Source organism: Ammospiza caudacuta, chromosome 1 (genome assembly GCF_027887145.1).
Source record: "Ammospiza caudacuta isolate bAmmCau1 chromosome 1, bAmmCau1.pri, whole genome shotgun sequence".
In the NCBI taxonomy this organism is placed as follows: Eukaryota; Metazoa; Chordata; class Aves; order Passeriformes; family Passerellidae; genus Ammospiza; species Ammospiza caudacuta.
The window spans coordinates 120,721,959-120,746,395 of record NC_080593.1 but is presented as its reverse complement, the minus strand read 5'-3'; the positions used below and the strand labels follow the sequence as shown (position 1 = coordinate 120,746,395).

Sequence of the window (24,437 nt, the reverse complement as noted above, 5' to 3'; positions counted from 1 at the left end):
TCAATCTGCTTTACAGGAGATTTCTGACCTGCATACACCAATCCCTTCAACAGATGATTCCTTATTACAGATGATCTCTCAAGTCTGAAGCTGTGTGTTTGTTTTCTTAAGACCAGCACAGCCAATGCCTATCTTTGACCTTATATACCATTTATTAACATATTCTCAAGTACTAATAGTTCCTACTTCCTTCTGATAATAATAGTATCTCTAGCTAGATGGTATTATATCACAAAGACTCCTTTGCAGGAGAACTCACAGGCTGACACAGGAAGATAGTGCTGCCAAGAGATACATACATATATATACATGTGTATATATATATGTTTTACTTTTTTGTTATTGTTGAAGGGGGATTGGTATAGCAAATGAAGAGTTGAAGGTATATTACTGTTCCTTGTTTATAATATCAGTAAGTTGCCATTACTTTCCTAATAAAAAATAATTTTTATGCTCCTTTGCAAGCTAAAGAAGAAAAACCATTATAAATTATTACCACTACACAACAAAGAGAATTTGTAGCAGATTTATTCAAAGAGCATTTTTATCAAAATCTATGTGTAAATACCTTAAATCCTAAGGTCATCATCATCTACAATACCTACAGTTCATTGTTAATTAGTAAGCACATATAAACCAGATATTTCAGAGTTAGAAATTTATTGTGCTCCTAGAAACAGGTTCTATCAGTAAGCAAATCACTCAGTTTAATGAACTATGTGGAGGAATTTACCCACTGAGAAATAGATTTAAGAGTGCTTTTAGTTAAAAAGACTAAGAGAAATTACAGAAAGATTAGGAGAGGAAATATATACTTACATACGCTAATCATCTGCCTGTGGATCAAATTTCAAAGACATTAAGTTTAAATTTGGACCTCCTTCATTTACTGTAGCAAGAACTGTATCCCAGCCCTCTAAAGTTTGGTGCTTGTGAATACCATGATGCTCAGGAACTGACAGCCTTCCTCATTACCTGTGGAGCACAGGAATTCTGTGCTGGAGACATTTGTTAACAGCCTGCTTTGGATAAGACACTTACCCCTGAAAGTTTGTCTGTAGGTAAGACCTGACACATAAGGATCTTATCTCTAAATAACACTGAATTCTAAAGACATAGTCTTCAGAATTTCTGGACCATCTTAAAAAATCCAAGGCTTCATTCAAAAGCAATGAAACTAAATCTGGGCAATTAAAGTATCCCTTTAATGAAATTGTGTCATCATCAAGAATAAGCGATATATTCTTTCTCTCAAATTCTTGGGTGTTAACAGCAAAAAAGATTTTAAGAAGTTGAAAAATTTCAAAAACATGAAACTAGAAAATTTTGTTCCCAAAGCTATAGGTACAAAACTAGGTAATCCATGTAGTACTGCAAGTTGTTATAGTACATTTTTAAACATCAAGAGGAAAAAAAATGGTTGCATCAGAATTTGTCTTTTAGTTTGCATTTATAACTATTAAATCATATAGCAATGAATCAAAGAAAATAAATAATTTTCAAGCACCATGAAGCAATGGAAAAAAGATTCACAAACAATTCTGGATATACACAGCCTAATTTTCTGAAAATGCAAAAAGAAAAGTTAAATTCTGTAAAGGCCATTGGATTTTGTGAAAATTAAAAATCCAAGTAATTTTACTATCACAGCGAGCTTTGTAAATTAATGTATATGGTTCCAAAAATCTCTGACATTCAATTCATGACTTATGGCACATAAGGTGCAGCACACTGCATTTCAAATATGTTCAAGACAACTTTAATGCATCACATCTGGGGACAAAAAATAACAAACCTAACAAAAAAAACCCTCCTAAACTCCCAGAAAACCCCCCTAAACTTCAATGGAGAGAATGGAGAACCACTACAGCCTAAATTGTATCAGAAAGGAAAATGCCAGAGCATAATTATTTTTAATTAGGTTCTACTAACAATGAGAACACTTCTTACCACTTGAAAAACCACAAAAAATAATACTCTAATCATCATCACTCAGGGCACTGCCGTAAGCACTGCTTTGTTTTCATACACTTTTTGGGGTCCTTTTTCCTAAGCATCTTTTCTATTGGTTGCAAATAATTTAAATACCACATCTCAATTTTGCTTTAGTACAGTTGAGTATATTCAAGGACTAAACAAAACAGCTACACAAATATTTTAATTATGAAGGCTTGTTTCCATTTTTAAGCATCATAAGAAACTGCAGACAGCTTAGTGCAACAGAGGGGAAGAAGAATGTCCTCAGACAGCAGTAATAAACAAACACCCTTTTATTCTGGTCAGACCTAGTAACGATTGGGCACGACAGTACTTAGCTCATCCTATGAATTTAGATCACTAAGATCTTTTCTTCTGACTCATCATCATCTTTAATTCCTTGAAATACCTAATTTTTTCTCATGCACTGGACCCATAACTGTGTCATCCCTTGAATGTTTCCAACTGCAGTTTGGAAGAAGTTTTGGGACGTTTTACCTACCAGCCAGCGGGATGTCAAGCTCAGAAGACAAAAATGAATCTTTTGTGGTGGTAATTGCATCTTACAAAATTACTGAGACCTAAATTAACCCAACATTTGATTGCATACATCACAGTGATCATGCAAAACAAGCCACAATACTAGAGAGAAAAGCAGCATTTCAAGAGAGACTGTTACTTACACATCTAAGTAAAGAAAAAAATCCGGTCACTTTCCTACCTCTACAAAATCTATTCAATCCCAGCAAGACAATGATAGTACAGGAGAGGATTATTTGCTCACATATATAAAGAGCCAGCAAGCAAGTTCATTTTCTAAGTCATACAGACTACTTTCATCCTTGGAGCATTAATAGCTAGTAAGTGGGAAGGCCTTTTGTAATATTTTCAACTACACACAAAACTCTTTCCTTACTGGAAACAGTTGTCTTCCAATTAAGCTTTCAGTAATTAACATAATTTGGAGGGGGGAAAAACAGCCAGCCCACAAATTAAAAATTTCACCGTTCTAATTAGAGATGGACACAAAAAAGTTACATGTGAAAACAGGTATGGATAGTTTTCAAGGTTAAAAAAACCTTGACAAAAAGCTGATTACAGTCACGCCGATCATTAAAGCTTTATTCTAAACCTTGCCTAGTTTTTCCTTTACAGAAACAACAGCCACACAACCCATACTTCAAACTGAAATCACATTAATTAGCTAGGCTGCAAAGTTTCAAAGCATACCAAACGCTTACTAGAGCCCACTCTGCCATTGTGTTTAGCGTTGAAAACAAGTGGTGATGAGGGAAATCTACATGATAAGCATACTTCAGCTACAGCAAAAAGGTTTTAGTCTGCCTAGAAATTGGCAACCGCTGGCTGTGTTTTCTATACTTTATGTTATGTTTCTCTGCTCGCTGGAACGAATTGGCTGCTATGAATGAAAAGAAACTTTGCATCTAATCAGTGGCATGAATTTAGACTGAAAGCTGCTGTGCAGGGCTTGTATGAAAAGTCTGGGCCCTCTGCCATCCTTGTGCTTGTGAATGGAGCGGCGTGAGCCACATGCCCTGCTCCTTCTCCCCCCCGGCTGGGGCCTTCGCCCTTCCCTGCGCTGGGGGACTGGGGAACCAGCCCCTCGCTGGTGCAACGACCATGACCCAGAAAGGCATTCAGTGCCATCAATGCACGGCTTGAGAGATCTCAGCTGCGCTTCCCATCCTGCTGCTTTCGCTCCTGCTTTCTAAATCAACTCATGAACCAATGGCAAGGGAGCGCCCCGTGCTCATTCCCTTGATAAATGGGCCCCTAAGCTGATCTCTGACCTCCCTGCATACTTTTCCTAAGTTACTGCTGACCCCAGAAGAGGCTCTGCAGCCCACTGTCCTCAAAGGTTTGAATTTGGGTTTGTATCAGGACATACTGATCAAGAAGAAAAAACAAACCCATGACTTTATTACCATACAATTACTCTAACAGCAAAATCCCATACAATTACTCTAGCCCTCTGGGAGCAGAATCCCTATTCTTCTATTCACTCATAAGGACTACCATATGCTTCTGATTAAAGCACCACATCCAGTGAGTTTTCAGGACATACAAAACAATATAAAATCTATTAGGTAAATAAAATTTCACATTTTCTTGAAAATTATTATTAGATGTCCTACTTAACAAAAAAAGTTCATAACACACTAAATTTTACATATTAACTACTACTGCTATTAAGTAATTCATTTAATTAACTTCAGAGCTGAGTCAGACTTGGAATACATGCTATTAAAAATTCCAAAGAACAATCACAATGTCTGTTTCAGATGTGTATTTGTTTAGTTCTCTTCTACAGTCTATGTTCAAATAGTGCTTAGATTGACTTCAATAAAGCATCTCTCATATTTAAAACAGCAGAACTGCAAAATGCCATCTTTTTTCTGTTGAATACTATATTAATGGTTTTCTTCCATTTAAAATATCAATATACTAAGGTGCCTAGCATATAATTCAAGCTTATCACTTCAGTTTTCAGAAACTTCTCTGTATAATATCCATGTTGTCCCATTCCAGAACTGCTCTTTGTATAAGTCTACCCAAAGAATTTATCCACATGCGTTTCCATTCAAAATGTAAATGTAATTAAACCCCTGGGCTTTTACAGTTTTCATTAATGCATATTTCTCTTTCGCTAAATTACTTTTAAACTTATCCCATTTTATTAAGCAAAATATACTGTAGTGCGTCTCAAGTAACTACAGCTAAATGAGGACCTGAACAGATCACTCCCAAACTGTGAAGAAAGCTTCTGACTTTGAGCAAGAGGAAGGATACTCATCTCTACTTCATGCAAGGAACCTTTCTCAAGCAGGGGACCAGCAGGACTCCAGAGGAAGCTTCCTTCATCATCTCTCTCCATCCAACACACATGGCATCTCTTTGTCCCTTAGCAAAGATGCATTAGCAAAACTACAGATGAAGTGTGAAGTGCTTTGCCAAAAGTTGAGAGAGAGGATACTGGAAAAGCAATGCACTTCTAGTGAGATCACTCCCCTTCCATGTCACATCAGTAAAACATATTCCCTGGCTGTTGCAGAAAAATGGGACTGGTCAAGCACAGACAACCATGGAAGGAAGCAGAGTGAGCATCAGTATATTGGTTTGGTTAACTGAAAAAACAGGGACTGGCAACGTTGTCCCTGATCTCATAACACTGTTGCACAAATTATGTCATTATCTACAACACTGGGAGATGCTCTACAATGAAAAAAAAACTACATATGATGACAAGGAAATCACCCGAGAGGAGTAACAGAGTTAGCAGAAATTCAGCAGACACCAGTCCCTGGCACTGTGAGGACAAATCTTCCCCTGCTCTTCTCCGTCCAACAGACCTGCATTAACATGAGCAGCGACGTACAACTCCAGTAATTGTGTTTAAGCTGAAAAACATACATTGTGACACGTAACCTGATACTCATCTCTGCATAAGTCATTAGCCTTTACATCCAAAGCACAAGTCTCTACTGCTTCAGACCAGCTGGTAATAGTAATAGATTAAGTAAGCCTTGGAGTTTACCAGAGCACGGAATTTCACTTTCCTAGTATTTCATTACTATTTCCAAATAACAAGGAACAAACAAGAAGATCTAGAAACCCAGAATTTCAGTGCAAGCTTTTTATGCAGAGTGCACTCAAGTGTTTTTATCTTTTGATTTCTGCTTGCAATTCATTGGCTTTTTTTTTAACCTGTTCTTGCTTGCTCACCATTTCCACTGCTATCATCCACTCTCAGCTCATAACTCTGTTGATTTATGCTATTATACCCTTTTCCACTGATCCTGCATTTATGAACATACTCATCATGTGGAAAAAGAGTCAAACCCTTTCCCAATCCAACTTTCAGGTTTGGTACTGAAAGGGCGCAGGCTACCAGAGATGCAACTGCTTGGAAAATCCTGCTCAAGCCAGTGGCTCCGGACTGGAACAGGCACAGCGGCTGCAGCAAGGTGGCAGATGAAGAGTGAAATCAGTGCAGTGGTGTGCAGGGTGCCAAGAATACTGAGTGCAAACAGATTCTGTGGGCAGTGATGGTGGAGGCTCCTAATTAGCCTGCACTGAGCACTGCCGAGCTTTTCACTTGGTTGAGCAGACTGGATTCGCACACAAGAGTAAAAGCCTGGTCTCTGACATTAGGAAAATAACCCCACTGCATCCTCCACTTTGTCTCTCCCTCATGTTTAATGAAATTCTGTGAAATACGAAGGGGTCAGTTTCCTGACCAAATAGACAGAAAATTCTGTTCTTGCGCTGCATCTGTTTGTTAAAAGCAAATGTACTGTGCTTTACTGACTTGGCCACAAAATAGTAAAGATAAGCATTTCATTTGTGCTAAGTGCTTAAATACATGCAGAAGGACGTTAACACCCTGTGTGCTGCACAAAATCAGCATTGTGTTTTCTCAATATTATGAAGTTATTAAAATACAGAACTTTAAAAAACACTTTTAGCCTTAAAAACTTTAAATGCTACACCATGAGATCAAATGAGTGGGATTTTTATAAACTAAATCAATAAAGCACTGTCTAGGTACCCCTCACTAACAGAGCACATGCATCTCTCTGAAAGGCATCAGTTTATATTTTAAATATTGTTAACACCTGAAGCACTGTGCTTTCTCCTATCACACTGCTGTATTTTCCCTGCAATATCTTAAAATTAACCAGACCTCTCCTTCACCTGTTTCAAAAATCAGTTACCTCCTCTAGGCCCTCAAAGCTCCTCTTTCCCCCACCAATGTTGCTGGCTACTTTTTCATACCACTGATCCTGCTCAAGTGAATGGTGGAGCAGCCTTTCACATCATGTTTTCTTGTACTGTGGTAGGCCGATCTATGTTAGAAAGAACTAGCTAGAGGTTCAGACATCACTAAGACAATTAAATTTAGCCCTTGTGCTATTTCTCTAACCAAATCCAGGACACCCATAGAAAGCCTCCAACATTCATAAGAACACACTCAAACTTTGTTACCCAGAACTCCTGAAATGCTTGGGCAAAGAAAATAAAATTCTAGACACTCAAGTCTCCTATTTTGCAATTTGTATTTGGCCAGGCTAGGAGCTTTTGTAGCATTCCTCAGCATCTGTCTCTGCTCCCTCCCAGCTTTGATTCAGCAATGACTCCAGATGCCAGTTGTCAGAATACCCACCTCACAGCAAGTGGCACCTCTGACAGGAACAGTATGGACTGAGTTCCAGTTGTTCCAAACAATGGAAGTCTGAATGCACCATAAACAACAGGCAAGTCTCAGAATAACTCTGGCATTTTGAGAATGCTTACCATTATGTGTTATCCAGCACTATTATCAGGATACACAATCTACAATACACATTAAGAGTCTTCTTAGCTAATGTAAATTTGGACATTCAAAGTAAATATTTATTTAAACTAAGACAAAGCACTTCCATTATGACACTGGAGTTCCAGGATAATGTTAACTTCTTTTTGCTTTTTTGAGCATATACAGTAGCTCCAGTAAAAGCCTTTACAAACACAAACATTAAGTACACTTCTGGAAACAAGTATTTTATTCATGGTCACTTAATGAACTCATTTTTTGGTTACCAAAGAGAGGTGGCAAAAGCTGTCTTCTTTCATTCATACTAGAAGCAGACGGAAAGTAAAAAAAAAAAAAAAATTAATACGAATAAAGGAGTTCTTCACAGCATAAGGAACAGTTTTCAATGGAAATCTAAAGTGGAAAATTTATAGATAAATCTGACGGAAATCTTCTGAAGTAACAGGAAATAGGGAAAGAATGCCAGGAGGCCTGCATGGATGAACAAGTAGCCCTTGGACAAACTTAAACACAAAAAGGTAGCTTAAAATGGGTGGGAGCAGGGAAAGGCAGCCGAAGAGGAACACAGAGAAAGTCTCCAAACAGCCAGGGAGATGATTAGAAAGTTAAAGTAGTGGCTGAAGTAAATCTGGCCAAGGACATCAATGGTAACAAAATGAGCTTCCTTAAGTACATCAGCAACAGAAGACTAGAGAAAATGTGGGGTCCTCTCAGGAAGGACGCCACTGGTAACCTGGTTACCAGGACGTGGACAAGGCTGAGGGACCCAATGCCATTTTTTACCTCTGTCTTCACCAGCAAGTATCCCGGCCACATTACCCGAGCTGCAAAAGGTGGAAGCAGGAACTGGGAGAGTGAAGCACTACTCACTGCAGGAGGCTGGGTTTGAGAAGATCTAACAAACTTCACACTGGAACAGGTTGCCCAGGGAGGTTGTGGACTCCACCTGTTGAAGGCAGACTAAAGGAGGCTTTGAACAACCTAATCTAGCAGGTTTCCTGCCCATGGCAGGGAGGTTGGAGATTGATTTGGATTGGGAGGAATATTAAAACCACCTTTCTATGATAACACCAATAAAGAAACAAGGGACAAGTCTATTATTCAGCTTTTAGGGAGGATATTTAACTTAATTCAGTAACTGAGCAAAAAAAGGAAAGACACAAACAAAGCCTCCTACCCAAGTTTGTCTTCATCCATTTACTAGCTAGATAAACAACTCCTGACAGAGGCATCTCTAGTAAATGCTTCCGGTTAAGACCAACCCCCAATCACTTTCTTTTTTTTTATATATATATATATATATATATATATGTGTGTGTGTGTGTGTGTGCGCGTGTATCTTCCTCTAAAACAAACCTGAAAAGAAAATTAGTATTACAATGTCATCAGCAGCCCATTCTCTTCCTTGCCTTAAAATCTAAGGAAAGTTTGTTTTCCCAAAATTTCCATTTAAGTGGATGTAAATAAGCAAGTATGAGCATACAAATTTAGAAGTCTGTTGTGTAAAAGTTCACTTTCAGAAAATTTGGAACAGTCTAAATGTACTTTCATTCTTCATTTATCAAAGTACTTATCACTGAAGATATTCTCTCTCATTAAGGGAAAAACCAGACAAAGACTTTTTAATTTAAAAAAATCAAAGCCTCCGTTGGGCAGGAGCAGCAGTATCTAATTCCCCAAGGCCAGGTGGCAAAGACCTGAGTACTAGTTATTAAAAGAGCAGTAAAAAGGGATGAAGTCAAAGTGCATGCAAAGGGCCTTGCTTAAGTCCTGTCCCCATGTGAATAGGGGGGGTAGCAGAGTGCTGGCACTTTTTACAGAACAGTTTTCACTCTGCACCAGAAGCACCAGAGATCTGAGGAGAATCTGGAATGTAACCAGCAGTCTGGTTCCTCAGGTCTTTGTCTTAGCCTGGGCACAGAATTAGGCTACCTCATAATTTATGTTAACCATATCTACACATCTTAGGTCTGGTCATGACTCATCATGGCTTTAAATCCATGTAATATTTGGTGTATGCATGTAAACCAGAATTAAATATACACTAGGAACAGAGTGCTAGATAGGTCTGTATATGACAATCTGCTGAAGTAGAAACTAATTTATAAAGTGATGGGACAAGTCTTTACATAAAAGGGCAGTATTTGATAGCACCTCATGTAGCCACTTTTCCTAAATGGGAAAATTTGTGAAAACAGTAGTCCCTCAAAATATTGGGGTTTATTGTAGCAGCAGAAGCTTTCAAAAGGCCAAATGTTTTCTTTTGAAATGCTTAATTTTCTCTTAAAGCCTGAGAAGTAGAATTTGGTTACATGCGGACAATTTGCAGTTCATGTACATTTTTCATTAACCAGAAAAAAAAAAAATCCAATATTTCACTGTACAAAACTTCATACTGCAATAAGGATATTTAATATGCTAATATTTGTTTCCCATCTGTAGTGCACAGTAAGGTTACAGCTGCCCTATTGACATTGAATGCTGCACCTATCTCAAGTCCAGTTATCTACCAATAACCATTCACCATCTCTTGCAAGACAAAACCAAATAAATAAATTTGCAGAAATGGAAGAGTAAAAGGTCAGCACCAAGTATTGCTGTGATATACTGGTAAATTCCTTTTGGAAGTTTGTGGCATAACTGTAGTAAATGCTTTATTTGTTACCACTAGTCAGAATATGAGAAACATTTACTCTTATTAAAAAGTAATTCAAAGGGTCTTTTAATTTTAATTTTTTAATAAAAAGTGAAATTAAAAGTTTTAGAAAAAATAGGAAAAAGTCAAAAATAGGAAAGTCAAAGCACTGTATTATCCCAGAGCTGTTTGGTGGCTGGGAAACAACAGAAAAAGGACTGGAATAGCCATTACAACCTTTACTGCTATGGTGCATTAAGAAAGACAACAGCATACAAAGAACAAACATTTTAGACATAAAATAACATTTTGCCAAAGCCCTGTTTTACATCTAACAGTTCTCGCAGTCAAAAGCCAAACTGCACTTGGCAAGTAAATATGGGGAATTTCTCATTACAAAGATATGCAATATGCAAATGAATAATGGTTGTTATGGCAGTCATATTTTAATATTTTATTTTTTCTTACTGTAATAAGAATACCTCATTTGGTCCAAACACCAAGCTTTTTTATTAGCAAAATCTACAAGTGCAAAAATTGTTACTTTTTGTGGTGGATGCTGCTGCTGTGTATTTCCAGTACACATTTCTCACAGGATGCCCAAATCAACTTCAGTTGGTCCTTCATTTTTTTATCCTTCACGATACAGCAACTTCCAGCATCACTCGCTCACAAATACTGTATAGTGATCTACATAAAATCTGTTTAAATATCAGGACAACTGAGTATTTTATGTAATACGGCACTGATAATCATTTTAAAGTGGCATTTGTACACCAAATAAATTTGACAGGGAAACAAGAGAATCTTGGTTAACCACTTCACCAGAAAATTTTGACTCAGACTCAAAAAAGTGTGTGAAGGAATCATAAATATTTCTCAGTGAAGAAGTACCCTGCAAATTTCTTTGGAAAACCTATGCTTTACTGAATTGCATGTATTGAAAAGTGCATTACTAAATCAAATTTAATAACTTAATGAGATTGAGTTTTAACTAGTCAACTTAATTACTTGCAATTGATAGTGTAACAGATGATAAACTACTGTAACTATGAAGTCCAATTTTACTTTCTAAAAATAAATTTTTAACTTGAAAGAAGTTGGCCTTCTGAATGAAATTATGAAGTAATTCTACCAGTAGTACAGCTCCTGTTCAAATTTATCTTCATGTATTCCAATTAAAATAATCTTTAATCATGGCTGATGGTCATCTCCCACAACTCATGGGAATGTTCCATAACACAAGTACGTGAAATTTAAAGACATGCAATCTCTTTGGAACTTACAGGCTGAATATTGACTAAAAAGATTTTCACAGTATTTTCAGAAGGCCAGTCAGAGTCTTTGTCTTTCCCTACCTATGGAAAACCACAGTTTATATTGTAGCAGTATCAGCATAATTATCCTCACCTTCACATGAAAATTTCAACAGAGTGTTTGCTGAGACACTGATTTACCAGCCTTCCCCAGTTTTGTCCTGGCACAGCAGACTAAAAACAAAGCATGTTTCCTTTTTGCAGTTCAAATCTTCCAAGTCTACTAAATTTGTATTCTGCTCTGCTTTCCTTTTGAGGATATCAGCCAGGCATAAGCTTTATTTCATCACCTATCTAAAACTATTCTAAACACAGCATAATCTGAGTGTTTAGAGAGAGGCAACCAGAAGCATTCCCTGCTGTCAATTTGCTATTTCTAAGTGCAAATACTGAGATGTAATTGAGACGGATAGAACTGATGGTAAATTGCCTTAAGACATTTAAGAGGGAAGCACTGTGTTTCAAGAGAGATGGCAGCATCTTCATACAGTAATGACAATTCAGTTCTCTGTGCAGCCACAGTGGGAACGAAGATCTTCCTTGGTAAGGGTCGAAGACCACTTCAATATCTGCAGAAAACAGGAAACTTTCCTTGCCATTGTTTCTGTCTGGTCTGATGATTGTAACAGTTCAGTACAACTAAACATGGGGAAAAGTCCCTTTATTTCCTGTGAAGACAACCTTGTAGCATATGGGAAGAAATTAACACACTCATACAGAATATAACTGCCAACTTCCAGGCATTATTCTTAATAAACAGGATCTCATGCAGTGTCAAAGAGAAAAATGAACCCTTAAGTAAATTAAAAGTTATCGCTATCAGCTCTTCACTCTTCTGGCCCTAACCCACATAAAGAATCCTTCCAGGTATATCACAAGATATTTAAATGCGGTCTACAACCAATTAATTTAGTAATTTCCATTCATTATTTTCAGTATTGTTATTATTCATGGTGTTTATGTGTTATTCTGTGTAACTGAACTACAGAACTAATATCTTAATAGAAAATGAACCTTTCCAGTTAGAGAAAACAACAGACACAATCCTTGTACTTAATATGTCTCCACTGTAACTCTAAACCACAGAAAGATCTCAGCTCTGCCAAAAAGATTTCCAACATTATGGAAGTGATCTACAACTTCGCACTTTTGAAATGTTCCATCAGTCACACCCTTCTGAAAACCTGGAGGTCTCTTTCACTGATAAAAGAGATTAACTAAAGACAGCTCACATGTTGCTCCTGCCAGTAAAAAAACTCTCAATTATCTCTTGATAATTATTGAAATTTCTTATTTTATCATAAAAGCAAATTAGCACACAATAACCAAATTCAAAGATAATGGTATTTTCACACCTCAAGATGACTATATTTGAAGATGTCTAAGAAACACTGCAATTGTACTATACCCACTCACAGCAAACATCCAATAATATAGTTAACTTCTGGGACCATGAGCAGCATCTAATTTGACACTGCAAAAGCCAATGATGCCTGCCTTATTAACACATACTACAGTATGAAGAAATCTCATCACATACTTGCCATGTTTCAAAGGGGATTTTTGTGCAAGTTTTCATTTTCAGAACTAATTTTAGTAACCCTTTCCTCTTCCTTTTCAACCTTGCTAGTGTATCTTTTCTTTATATTTTCTCCTTCCTATTTCCAGAGCACAGAAATGTAAATCTCATAATTCTCACTGTTCCTATTTATTCCTGGTTGGCTACTTAATCCTTCACTGAGATCTCTTTCTAGATCTTTTCTACATTCACACAGCAAAACAGAATTATAAGAAAAAGCAAATGGCAGCTGCAAGTCATACTTCAAGAATTTTGTCCAATCTCTACAAATGCCACTTTTGAAATTTAAAAGTAAGTAAAGAGGTAAAAAATGGCCTAAGTAAGGTGCTAACTACACATTGCAGAAGATAAACAGAATTCTAACACCTTTCAGTCAAGAAAGATGTTATTACGACAAGTATGAGGTACTGAATTATGACAAGAAAAGTCATAATTCAGTACCTCAAACATCTATCACACACATTTGGGGATATTAGTTCTTGCCCTCTGAAAACTGCAAGAGACTTAGAACAAAACTAGGCAGAAGATCAAGGATACTGACACCAGAAGAACTCATCACAAAGGAATTGGAAAGATGATTAAAAGTATGAAAGGGGTTTCATAAAAAGAATAAATAGATTTCCAATGAGAAAAATAGCAATGTAAGTACTTAGCACATTTTTGAGACAGGATATTTAAAAAGCACAAAAGGAATTCTTCTACGGGACACACATTCAGAAGTTACAGGTGCCAAAAAAATACACAAATACAAAAATAATCAAACTCAGAAATCACTTAGTTTGCAACAAGGTATTACACCTACACTCTTCAGGAGAGACCTGAGAGCCCCCAGTCACAAAGCACAGACTCTCCAAATGATGCTACTACTTAATATTATTTAAAAAAAAAAAACTACTGTGTGTTGTAGTTTAGCAATGGTATTCCCCAGTTTAGTGCTCCCACTGAAACCACACATCACTGATTCACTGCTCCCCCCTCCCCTTGTGGTGGGCTAAAGAGGAAAATTTGAAGCACAAAAGGTAAAGATCACAGGTTGAGATAAGAACAATGTACTGGAAACAGCAATGAGATAAGAAAATGAACAGTAACAGCAACATCACTAATGGCAGAGGGCACAAGAAACAGGTGAATGATTCAGATGGAAAGAGCAGCACCTGACCACTGCCTCCACCAGGCTACCCTGACCAGAATGGACCCCTTTATTCCCAGGAGATTCCCTTTTCCCCTCTCCCACTGATGATTTGAGATGGTACAGAATAATCTCCATGTCCTAGCCATGCCCCCTTCTGTCTGCTGCAAAAATTAACCCTGTCCTGGCCAGAATCAGGGCAGTGGGCGAGACCTTTTCTTAAATCTGTCACAGCAATTCACAGGTTCCTTCCAGCCCATCTCATTTTAGGTCATTATCATACTCTGCAAGTTCATTTTTAAGTAGTATTTTATCATACCTTTCATGAACAAAAACCAACAGACACTAGAAGGAAGGAAGCAGCTCTCATTATAAATGTAGGGTGGCCATTTTTACAAAGGCATTCTTTGAATCAGGACTTATTTATTGCCTTCCTGCTTCCTATGGCTTCTGCAAAATAGCTCTCCCTCCCAGACAACAAAAAGATAAATACAAGCTATTCAGCCACAAACACTTTACAAGTGACACAACACTAACTCTACAGGTGTGTGCCACTTTTTCCCCTCCACCTTGCCAGGCTGTGGTATCATTTTAAGGAAAGTGGTGCTTATACACTGCAGAGCTTCAGGTGCTGCCACATCCATTTAAGTCTCAAATGCCTCTGTGACTCTTAGAGCAAAGACCACACTCACACTACACAGTCAGAGGATATTGTCTCAATGCATTCAATTGCATGCTATTTCTTCTAGGAATACAGATACCTTACCCAAAGAATTTAAGGATATGGAGTATCCTTAAGAAATAAAATGAGGAGGTTTTCCAGCCTTGTTGCACAAATTCATAGCATCCCAGACATCAACCACTCTGTCACAACAGATTTGATTGAGACATAAAGAGACTGGGATTGTTAAGTCAACATGTAGGAACACATTCATCCCTCACTCTAGCAATTACTCCTTTTAAACAGCCTTAGAAAATTAAAAATTTATTTCAGAGGTAAAATTATGAAATATGGTTTTAATTTAAATTCACCATCATATTAATTGATACTCGTCACTTGCTCTAGTTATTATAATAAGCAAAAATAGATTTAGAAAGTAAATATGCCAATACATATAATGTATTTAACATCCAGGCACAAGTATCAGCAGCCACAGAGAAATGTCATTTTGAAGTGAGAATTCATATAAAACTTCCCTAGGAAGGTCAAGGACTAGATTATTTATTCTGCTTCACTCATCAAGATATTATCAATTTGTCAAGGGTCCTGCATCATACAAATTACACTGAAATAAAGAAAGCCACCTTACTACAATGCATTATGTTTTTTTCAGTACTCACTTCAGTTCTGTTTCTCCTACACATTCCCTTCATGTTCTTCAGCCTTGAACCTGAAAGCTCGTCAGGGATGCCAGATGACTCGGCAGCCAGACTGCCAAAAGCACAATGGACAATCTGGAGGTCTCGAGGGGTCTAAAATAAGCGTCAACCAACGCCTAATTTCTCAGTTCTGTCCCTACAATGGGATAAACTCAACTGTGAGCAGCCTATGAGACAATCCCAGGAGCAATCAAGCTTGCACAAAATGAAGCTGGCTTTGAACAGTTGTCCTTGCAGCTTCTCAGACATTTTAAGCAGACAACCATTCTTTGCTTAGCATCAATTATATATGTCGGGAAAGAGTTGCTTTGCTGTCAGAGTGGTGAACTGGGAATCAAGACATTAGATTACATTTCTGGTTCTGGCACAAGCTTCCACAGGGAGCCAAAAATCAAGATCTAAGTTTCCCATTTGTAGAACTACACAGGTTTGATTTATTCATGAAAGCAATGCACTAAGATATCTCTGAATAGAAAATAGTACAAAAGTGCCAGATTATCTGTTTCCTGAGCAAAATAATACAGTTGAATTTTTTTAAAAAAACCCAAAACTATGTACCTGAGTTTTCTCTTAAATTTTGAATAATTGCTTGCTGAACAGTACAGCCTGGCAATCTGCATTGCAATTTCAGAGTATAAAGGAAGTAGAGATGCAACCCTGAAAATTCTGTTCTCCTGAAACTGGCTGAAACTTCAAGGCAGTCAGCCTTTTTTCTGTCATAGCAATAAATTGCAAAGTGATGACTCATGGAGGTTGGAAAGGAGGTCATCTAGCCCAATTGCTTGAACAGAGCAGTGTCAACTAGAACAGGTAGTCCAGTCTTGCCTAGATGACCTTCAAGAAAAATTTTAAAAAAGCCTCTGAGTAACTTATACCAGTTTTTGACCAGTTTTATTGTGAGCAGTATTTTTTCCTTTCACACCACGTTTGATTTCCCATCTTCCATGGCCTCCCCTTCTTCCACTGTGCACTTCTGAAAGGAACGGGGCTGCATCTTGCCCACACCTATCCATCAGGGAGTTGTAGACAACAATAAAAATTCCACCTAACCTTCTCAAGGCCAAAGACCCCTGGCTCTCTCAGCCTCTTTGCAGCAATATGCTCCTGGCCCCTCCCCACCTTGCTGGTCAGCACCAGACTTGTGTCAGTAGGTAAAACTATTTCCTCAATTAGGGAGCTGAAAATGTGACTCTCAGAAGCCTCACACATGTAGAGCAGAGGGTAAAGAGCCACCTCCCTTCACCTACTGGCAGCACCCTTGCTAGAAGAGTCCCAGGATGCTGATTCTTTCCTGCACTGAGAGGCTGCAGTGCTGACTCATATTCCAGTTCTTGCTCAGAAGTTACTCCCAGAGTAACCTCTGTAAAGCTGCTTTCTAGCCCCCAGCCTGTACAGGTGAACAGGGTCATTCCATCCCAGGAACAGGACTCTACCACCAAAACACAGCACCCAGCACCAGATTCAGACACCTCCTGAATACCTCCAGCAGTGGTGACTTCACTTTGCTATCTTGATTCTTGTATTCCTCCTGAGTGGCCAAGCCCACACCAACCCACATGTTCATCAAAGACCGCAATAATCCCGCTCGATCCCAAACAGAGAACTGAATCAATATACACATACTTGAGTCCTAAAGCAAAAACAGTTAGATAAAATTTCTGTAAAAGATTATGCATGAGGATGTGAGTACAAGTGCCTTCTTCAAGACACTTGTATAAAAAGGTAAAGTCTTAAATAAAATTCATTACCCTTGCTCAAGCCTGTATTTCATTCATGGGTAATCCAATTCCTTTCCAAACAGGGACATATACTTTACTTAGATATACACAGTTATAGCCTTCTGCAGATTAGCAAATCATGCCAATCAGTATCTTAGGTCAACTACAGCCACCTTGGATATATTTTGGCCAAAGGACAGCTCCTTTTGGTTTCCCATGCAAAGAACTTTTCAATTTCTCACATGTTGTAATACTGTTACAATGATGCCAACCTTGTCTAATTGACAAAATTGCTCTTCATGCTAATCTTACCAAATAAATGCAAATCAACCTTGGGATGCCTGGTTTTTAAGCCTGGTGTTCATAAAATGGTGGCAAAAATTACTACGAAATGCAATCTAAAAATATGTCTCCATAAATACTTGAAATCATTATCATTATATTGCAAAGGTTTCACATTGTCATCTCCAAGGAGCTTCATATCACCTTGATGTTTCTTGTAGGCAGCTCCTCCAGGCACTGACTCTTCATTGTCACAGCAGCCAAATGACCCCAGTTCCCTCAACCAACCAATGCACTCTTTTATAACACTCTTCTTGTTGGCTACGGCTGTGGCCTGTTAAAGTCAGGTCTGCTCCTAATCTTTAATAATTTACCCAGCTGCAACTCTTTAGGGGATAAGATTACTTTCTATACTACCTTTATTTCTTTTTATTGTATCCCCCTACATGAAATCACTGCAAACAGCATACTAATCAACAGCATTAGGCTGCATGGAATAACTTAAACCTGGATGTTCTGATCGATGGTCCCCCTCAAGTAGCCTCTTCTAAATTAGCAACTCACACTACAAATTTGTGAAACACATGTGCCAGGACTGAGCTGTAAGGCAGAGCAAAGAAATAAATGGAACACTGCAAATATTATTTATAAATACAGATAAATCATGAAGTTGTACAACATTTCTAAGTATATTATAGGCTTCAAAAGATTAAGTCTTAGTCTACAATACGTCTTAAGAGCAGATAAGTTTCTTAAATGCTATGGAACAAAGATTTCTCCTTTCAATATTCTAAACTTTTCACTGAACAGCTCAACAAACCACCTTTCTTCCCAAAGAAGAGTTTTTCACAATACAATCTAAGTGCATCTGAGAGCAGTAAGAGGAAATACGTTGAAAAGTATGAAACATTTGTCATTGTCTAGCCTAAATCCCTCCAATTCCAAACAAGATAAGATATGTACTCAAAAATTCTTCTGAAAAAACTCTGGGTTTTGCCATTGTCCTACATTGCACGAATTCTGCGATCACCTAGTAAAGACACTCACATGAAAAAAAAAATCTTTCTTGCTAATCCACTCCATCAAGCAGAGTCTTCAACCTTGGGGCAGGTGTTACAAAGACATAAACAGCTTTTAAGCAGTTACCCTTACTCTGATAGGGACCACAGGTGGTGCCATGGATACAGAGAAGCAAAGTCAAATAAAAATAGAATGCCACACTCACATTTTTTGTTAACACTTCAGTAAGTTAAAAACAGAAATTGGAAGTGAATGGAAAAGATATTGACTTTCTATGGTAATTGTGTTTGCACTTCCTTTTGACTTTTCATGATGAAGTAGCCATAGAATGTTGTTTTTCTTTTCCTGAAGAGAAAGGAAATCACATAACCTTATCAAAAAATGCAGCCAGCTAAAACCCTTCCATTCCATTCATTTAAATCCCTTTTATAAAATATAAATGCAATTATGAAAAGCACTATGAAGCCACTAATCATCGCTGTAATTGAGATATACATATAACATATTCAGTGAGTGGGACCAGATGATCCTTATGGGACCCTTCCAATTTAAGGTATTCTGTGATATATACACACATGCACACAAAAACAACACACACAGACACACTGTTTTTATATCAAACCACAGCCATAAAAGATCATTTATAAGTTTGTTGTTTTTTTTTTTTTTTTGTGGAAAGCCCAACATCTAACTTTATTATATAGCATAACTATTTGAGTAGCTTTCATCCAGAACATAAATCCTCTATAGCTAGCCAGGCTTAGTAACACTGAATTTGACTATAAAAGTTACCTGAAGTCTCAATTACTGTAATCACTTCTCCAAATAATTAGTCTGCTCAAAAATCAGAGAAATATTTATTGAGCCAAGAGACAGGGAATGTTCAGCAGGGGAACACAGAAGCCGAGGAGTCACACAGACACTGAAAAGGCTGCACAACAAACCTTATAAACAATATCTCTTTATACCAATTGAAAAGCAAGAATTCAGCTTCCCTTAACAGGGCACATTTAAAGAAAACCAACCATTTTTTCACTTTAGAGCAAGCAGAAGACAGTACAGTAGGTTGTAAGAAAATCAAACTGATACTTGAGAGTTAACTGGCAGAAGCATATATATTCACTGAGAGACTCTGTAAACCATACTGTAGTCTACATAATAAACTAGCTTTGTTTTTTTCCCCCAGCTGCTTCAAGATCTAACCAGCCACCCCAGCTGAGGCCTGGGGAAGGCTTTCAGGAGTGCCAACATCTGCTTCTATTCCCATCAACGTCAAATTTGTCAGAACACAAAACTGTGCCAGAGAAACAATCGCTGCCATAGGAAATTAAACTCTACTTCCATGGATATCCCCTGAAGTACCAAGTGTAGCAGATTGATTACATTTCCAATTTCTATTTCAAAATAAAGTTTCTTTCCAAAGAATATACATGTACATTTGAAATGTGTATATACATATATGTACATGCATCCTAAAATTCTTTATGGCCTGATTTACCTTAGTGGCCAGTCAATTAGTGTAAATCACAAACATAAAAACTAAGCCTTATATCAGGTAAAAAGGTGACAAATTAACCTAGCCACTTTTTAGCAACTCTTTACTATTAAATACTTTTTAATGTCTCATCAACCACAGTTTTACTGGTCTCTTTACTACTGCTATGTTGAGGATTCAAGTGAGTACCCTGATTACACACTAAATGAAACTGCACATGAAAACACTCAGCAAATTACAAAAAAAAAAACCCAACTATTTTTTTAAGACTCTCATTTAAAGATCGTATGTTCCCCAGCACAAAATCACAGACCAAGGAATCTTAGAAAAGTTTATGCAGTTTTGCTCCAGTTAGCTAGCCATAGAATAGAATCATTAATGTTGGAAAGGACCTCTAAGACCATCAGGTTCAACCAGTAACCCAGCACTGGCATGTTCTCCACCAAACCATGTCCCCAGGTGCCACATCTGCATGCTTTTTGAACACCTCCAGGGGTGGCAATTCCACCACTTCCCTGGCAGCCTATTCCAAAGCCTGAACACCCATCCAGTGAATCAATTTTTCCTAATACCCAATCCACACCTTCCCTAGTGTAGCCTGGGGCCATTTCCTCTTGTCCTGGCACTTGTCAGCTGGGGAAAAAAGACTGATCCTTACCTCACCACAGCTTCCTTTCAGGTACTTGTAAAGAGTGATAAAGCTTTCCCTCAGTCTCCTTTTCTCCAGGTTAATTGTGCTTAAAGGACAACATAGGAAATGTCTCTTATGTTTACACAGACCGCAGTAAATATATATTTGGTCATTTGCTATAAAGCATGAAGGAGATAAGGTACAAATTGATAATGTTACAACTTTTTTTAAAGCATATTTACTATAAGTACTTTACCGTAAGTACATAAGGTAATTATTAATTATTCAGTCACACAGTTGGATGACATGGAATTATTTTATACAGTGCAAATATTCATCAACTATTACTTTCTGTCCCCTCCAGAAAGTTAATTTTGATAAGAAAGAAAGATTTTCCTCTATTCTTGCAAGTAAGCCTTCTCTTTCATTGGAAAGCAAAGATTTTGCCACAGGAAAATGGTATGATCATCAGCAAAAGCATCCAGAAGCAGAAAAAGTCCAATTGCTAATTTAGCCAATAAAGCATCAACTGTTCATAACAGAATATTGTAGCTTAGTAAAAATAAAAACTTCTGTCTACAGATATAGTTTTAAAAGGTCTTTTAGTGTCTTAAGTAAATTCTTCCATCACTTGTTACTTTTAAGAAATGCTAGAAGGAACAAAAACTCTGGTATTGCAATGGCACTCTAAATGTTATAATGAAACATCTGAAGGAAAAGAATAAGCATAATTATTCATAATTTCCTGTGCATGCCTCCTCCTTCCAACATTGCTGCAACTACTGGGTGACTTAAGTTTATCCACCTCACATATGTTTACACATCCCACTGCAATTGGCCCAAAATTGTTATTGCTGAGATCTCAACACTACTACAGTTTATTACTGGAAGATTCAGGAGACACAAAAGAATAATATTAATACACCCAGACCTTTTTCACTCAGATTTGTTTTGTGATGAGTGCAGATGTAAAACAATATACTGTATTTGCACAGCACAAAGCCAAAAAAGAAGAGGTGAATTAATTCACAGAGGAATGACTACTCAGCTACTTCTATCTAATAAAGTTACATGTATATCAAATCTTCTGATTTGCACCTTACAGTGTTACAGAATTTTGACAGAGCATACAAGCCAAGCTACTTCTCACTACACTGATAAGTGGAGGATGAGCAATCATAGAGTAGGAGGGGAAAAAAGACTTTAAATAACCAACCAGAAATCTGTTCTTTAATTACAACATAAACAAAAGAACCTAAGTAAATCTAGCATATAGTAGGTATGTTTCCAGTGTAGGGAAACCAGCAAAGCATTTCCCATGTTGACACAGACCAGCAAGTCACTTCCTCCTTACAACCTCTTCATTCTCTAGCCATGCATAGGGATTTTTCATTTATCTAAGTGAATACCCTATTTCCTATTAACTACAGTGAAAACTGCAGGTACTCAGAGCAAACTCTCAGGGACACTATAACTGGCTTCACCATCTCAGTCATAAAGGAAAGGTGGTTTCCACCACAATGAGCTCCACTGATGACACTGAGATGACTTGGAAGTCCAGCTGTCAACTTTGGCTGGAACATAAGCCCCTCACTCAGGGATGGGTTTGATGGCTTACGTAAAATCAGTGTCATGGTCTCCATCCTGGCCCTAGTCCAGTGGCCCTCACAAATGCACCACCACAGCTGATCTCAACAGCAGTCCTAGCAGGTAGGCCAAAGGAAAGCTCAGAAAGCTCAAACAAAACTGAGGTACAATTAGAACATGTGGCATTTCTCTGTGAAGGATTCACATCTCTGAACAGTCACTTGAACCGTGTCCACAACTGTTAATGAATCTGAAAAGTTGATGTAGAACCAAGTATTTAACACCAACCCTTCTTCCTTTCTCCACATGATTTATTTAGATCATCTTGATCCAAACTGCAAAAAGACTTATTACTGAATTCAGTGTCTGGATAGAACTTGAAACACTTACAGATTCTGATCCTTGGGAGAATTTGAGCACTTACTGCTTGAACTGAAATATCTATCTTATGTCTAAAACCTTAGAATTCAAAATTAAAGATATTACGAATTCTTCAAATTTGCTGAAATCCAAGACTCTGGCATACACCAAATTTGTGGGTTGAGGTAGAATATGGAATAACATTTCCTTAGAAAAGTTTTTTTAAAAGTAGGTAAAACCTGACCATTAAATGGAATCAAGTAAAATAATTGCACAGCCTCTTTTTCAAACATACATCCTAAGCTTAAAAAAAAAAAACAAAACAACCCAACACATTGGACCATTTACCATTTTTCATGGTGCTGCTGAGGATAAACATATGGAGAAAATAAGCTACTCTGTAGATCTTATTTCACTCCAATGTCTGTGCTTTTATTCTCCCTGTCACAGCCAACTTAAGAATTTCCTCTTTCATGGTAATAAGCAGAAAGTCCACAATTCTCAAGGCAGCAAGGCAGGAAGTTTGCAGTTGGAAGGATTTCCCCTCTTCAATGGGACAGGGGAAGAGAAATGTATGATGGGGCTACTGTGAATACTTTTGCAATCTGAAGCAGCTGATTTGAACATATTTATCACATCAGAGCCCTAAAGTGATGCTACCGAGATCAGGCACAAAGGAAACACTGGCCACATCTGTTCCGCAATAATTTGTCCCTTTGGCTTTTGGAGTGAGAACTCCTACCTTTCTGACTAGGGTATTACCCGGCACCAACAATCCCATCAGATGTAGAAGGAAGCTCAAACAGTCCCAAGAGAGCTCAGCAGAACGCACGACGCTCCCAGCTGACCCCCTATCACAAGACGGGAGTGAACGCCACATGTGCCTCTAATGCCAAGCAGCTGCTGCACACCAGCACCCCCTCTGTCCTGCTGCCTCCCCCCTGCACCGCTGGGTTTCCAAGACTGTCGCAAGTAGTGGAAACCCTACGGCATCCTAAAATGAACGCAGGCCCCCTCGCCCGATAGGTTTGGGGGAGCCCAAACCCATCGCCCCCATCCGCTTCCACTCGCGGAGACGCGAGAGCATCAGTGCCTCGGTACGGCGGGGGCACGGGGGCCGAGGCGCGGAGGGAGGAACGCTTCGGCTGTCTCCAGACCTGTTACCCTCCCTCCCTTTGGGCAGCAGCTGGGGTACAGCCCTGTCCCGGCTGGGCGATCCCTGCCCCGCGGGCCCCGGCGCCGCCGCTCACCGACACCAGGAACTCCAGCGTGCCCACGTAGTCCCGCTCCGTCTTCAGCAGCTCGTTGAGGACGCACACGCGTAAGCGAAGCTGCTTCTCCAAGTCCTTCCCGCTCTCCCCCTTGCCTTCCCCCTTGCTTTCTTCTGTCATGGTGCGGCGAGGAGGATCGGTGCTCCCAGCCCGGCGCCTTCCCCGGCGCTGCGCTGCGGACAAGGACAACAAAGACCCCGCCAAGTTACACAGCGGGGCCGGGGCCGGGGCCGGCCTCTCCCCACCGCGCAGCCCCCGCTCACCCCGCTCCGCCGCCGCCCGAGCTCCGCAGGCGACGAGCCGCCCCCGAGCGCGCTCCTTTCCCGTCAGGAAGGGGACACAGCCCGGAGGAAACGAGCGGCCACTGGTTCCCAGCTCGCCCTGCTAGCTGAGAGGTTGGAAAGCCTCCGCGGCAGCAGAGACTTGGACATTAATCAAAAGCTTTGTATCCATGTGACTCCAACCCCTTCCCCCCCTTCGCTAAATCTCAGGAAAAAGGAAAGGAAACAACTTCAGGGAGGATTGCGTGCCAGCTGCCTGTTTCACACACAAGCTGCGATCTCCAGTTTGAGGCTAATTGGAGTCCTCCAACAACAGAGTAAAAGAATTATAAAAATGTCCCAGCGAGCTGGCGAGGGAATCGGCAGTTGTTTTTGTTTTGATTTTATCATCAGCAAAGAGCCATTTCAACTTCCCCTACCACACCTTCCCACGCGATGTAT

The 24,437-nt window shown here is 38.9% G+C and overlaps 1 protein-coding gene across 2 annotated transcripts in view; it reads right to left on the bottom strand.

Moving 5' to 3' along the window:
• The window catches only part of PREX2 (phosphatidylinositol-3,4,5-trisphosphate dependent Rac exchange factor 2), a 171,471-nt gene extending 147,327 nt beyond the window's left edge, over nt 1-24,144 (bottom strand). For both annotated transcript variants that reach the window (XM_058820960.1, XM_058820970.1), the window contains exons 1-2: nt 23,979-24,144; nt 23,695-23,888 (exon numbers count right to left, since the gene is read on the bottom strand). In XM_058820960.1, the coding sequence (XP_058676943.1) occupies nt 23,695-23,835 (141 nt within the window). In that variant the 5' untranslated portion in view covers nt 23,836-23,888; nt 23,979-24,144. The remainder of the gene's footprint in view (nt 1-23,694; nt 23,889-23,978) is intronic.
• Nucleotides 24,145-24,437: the final 293 nt, after the last annotated feature.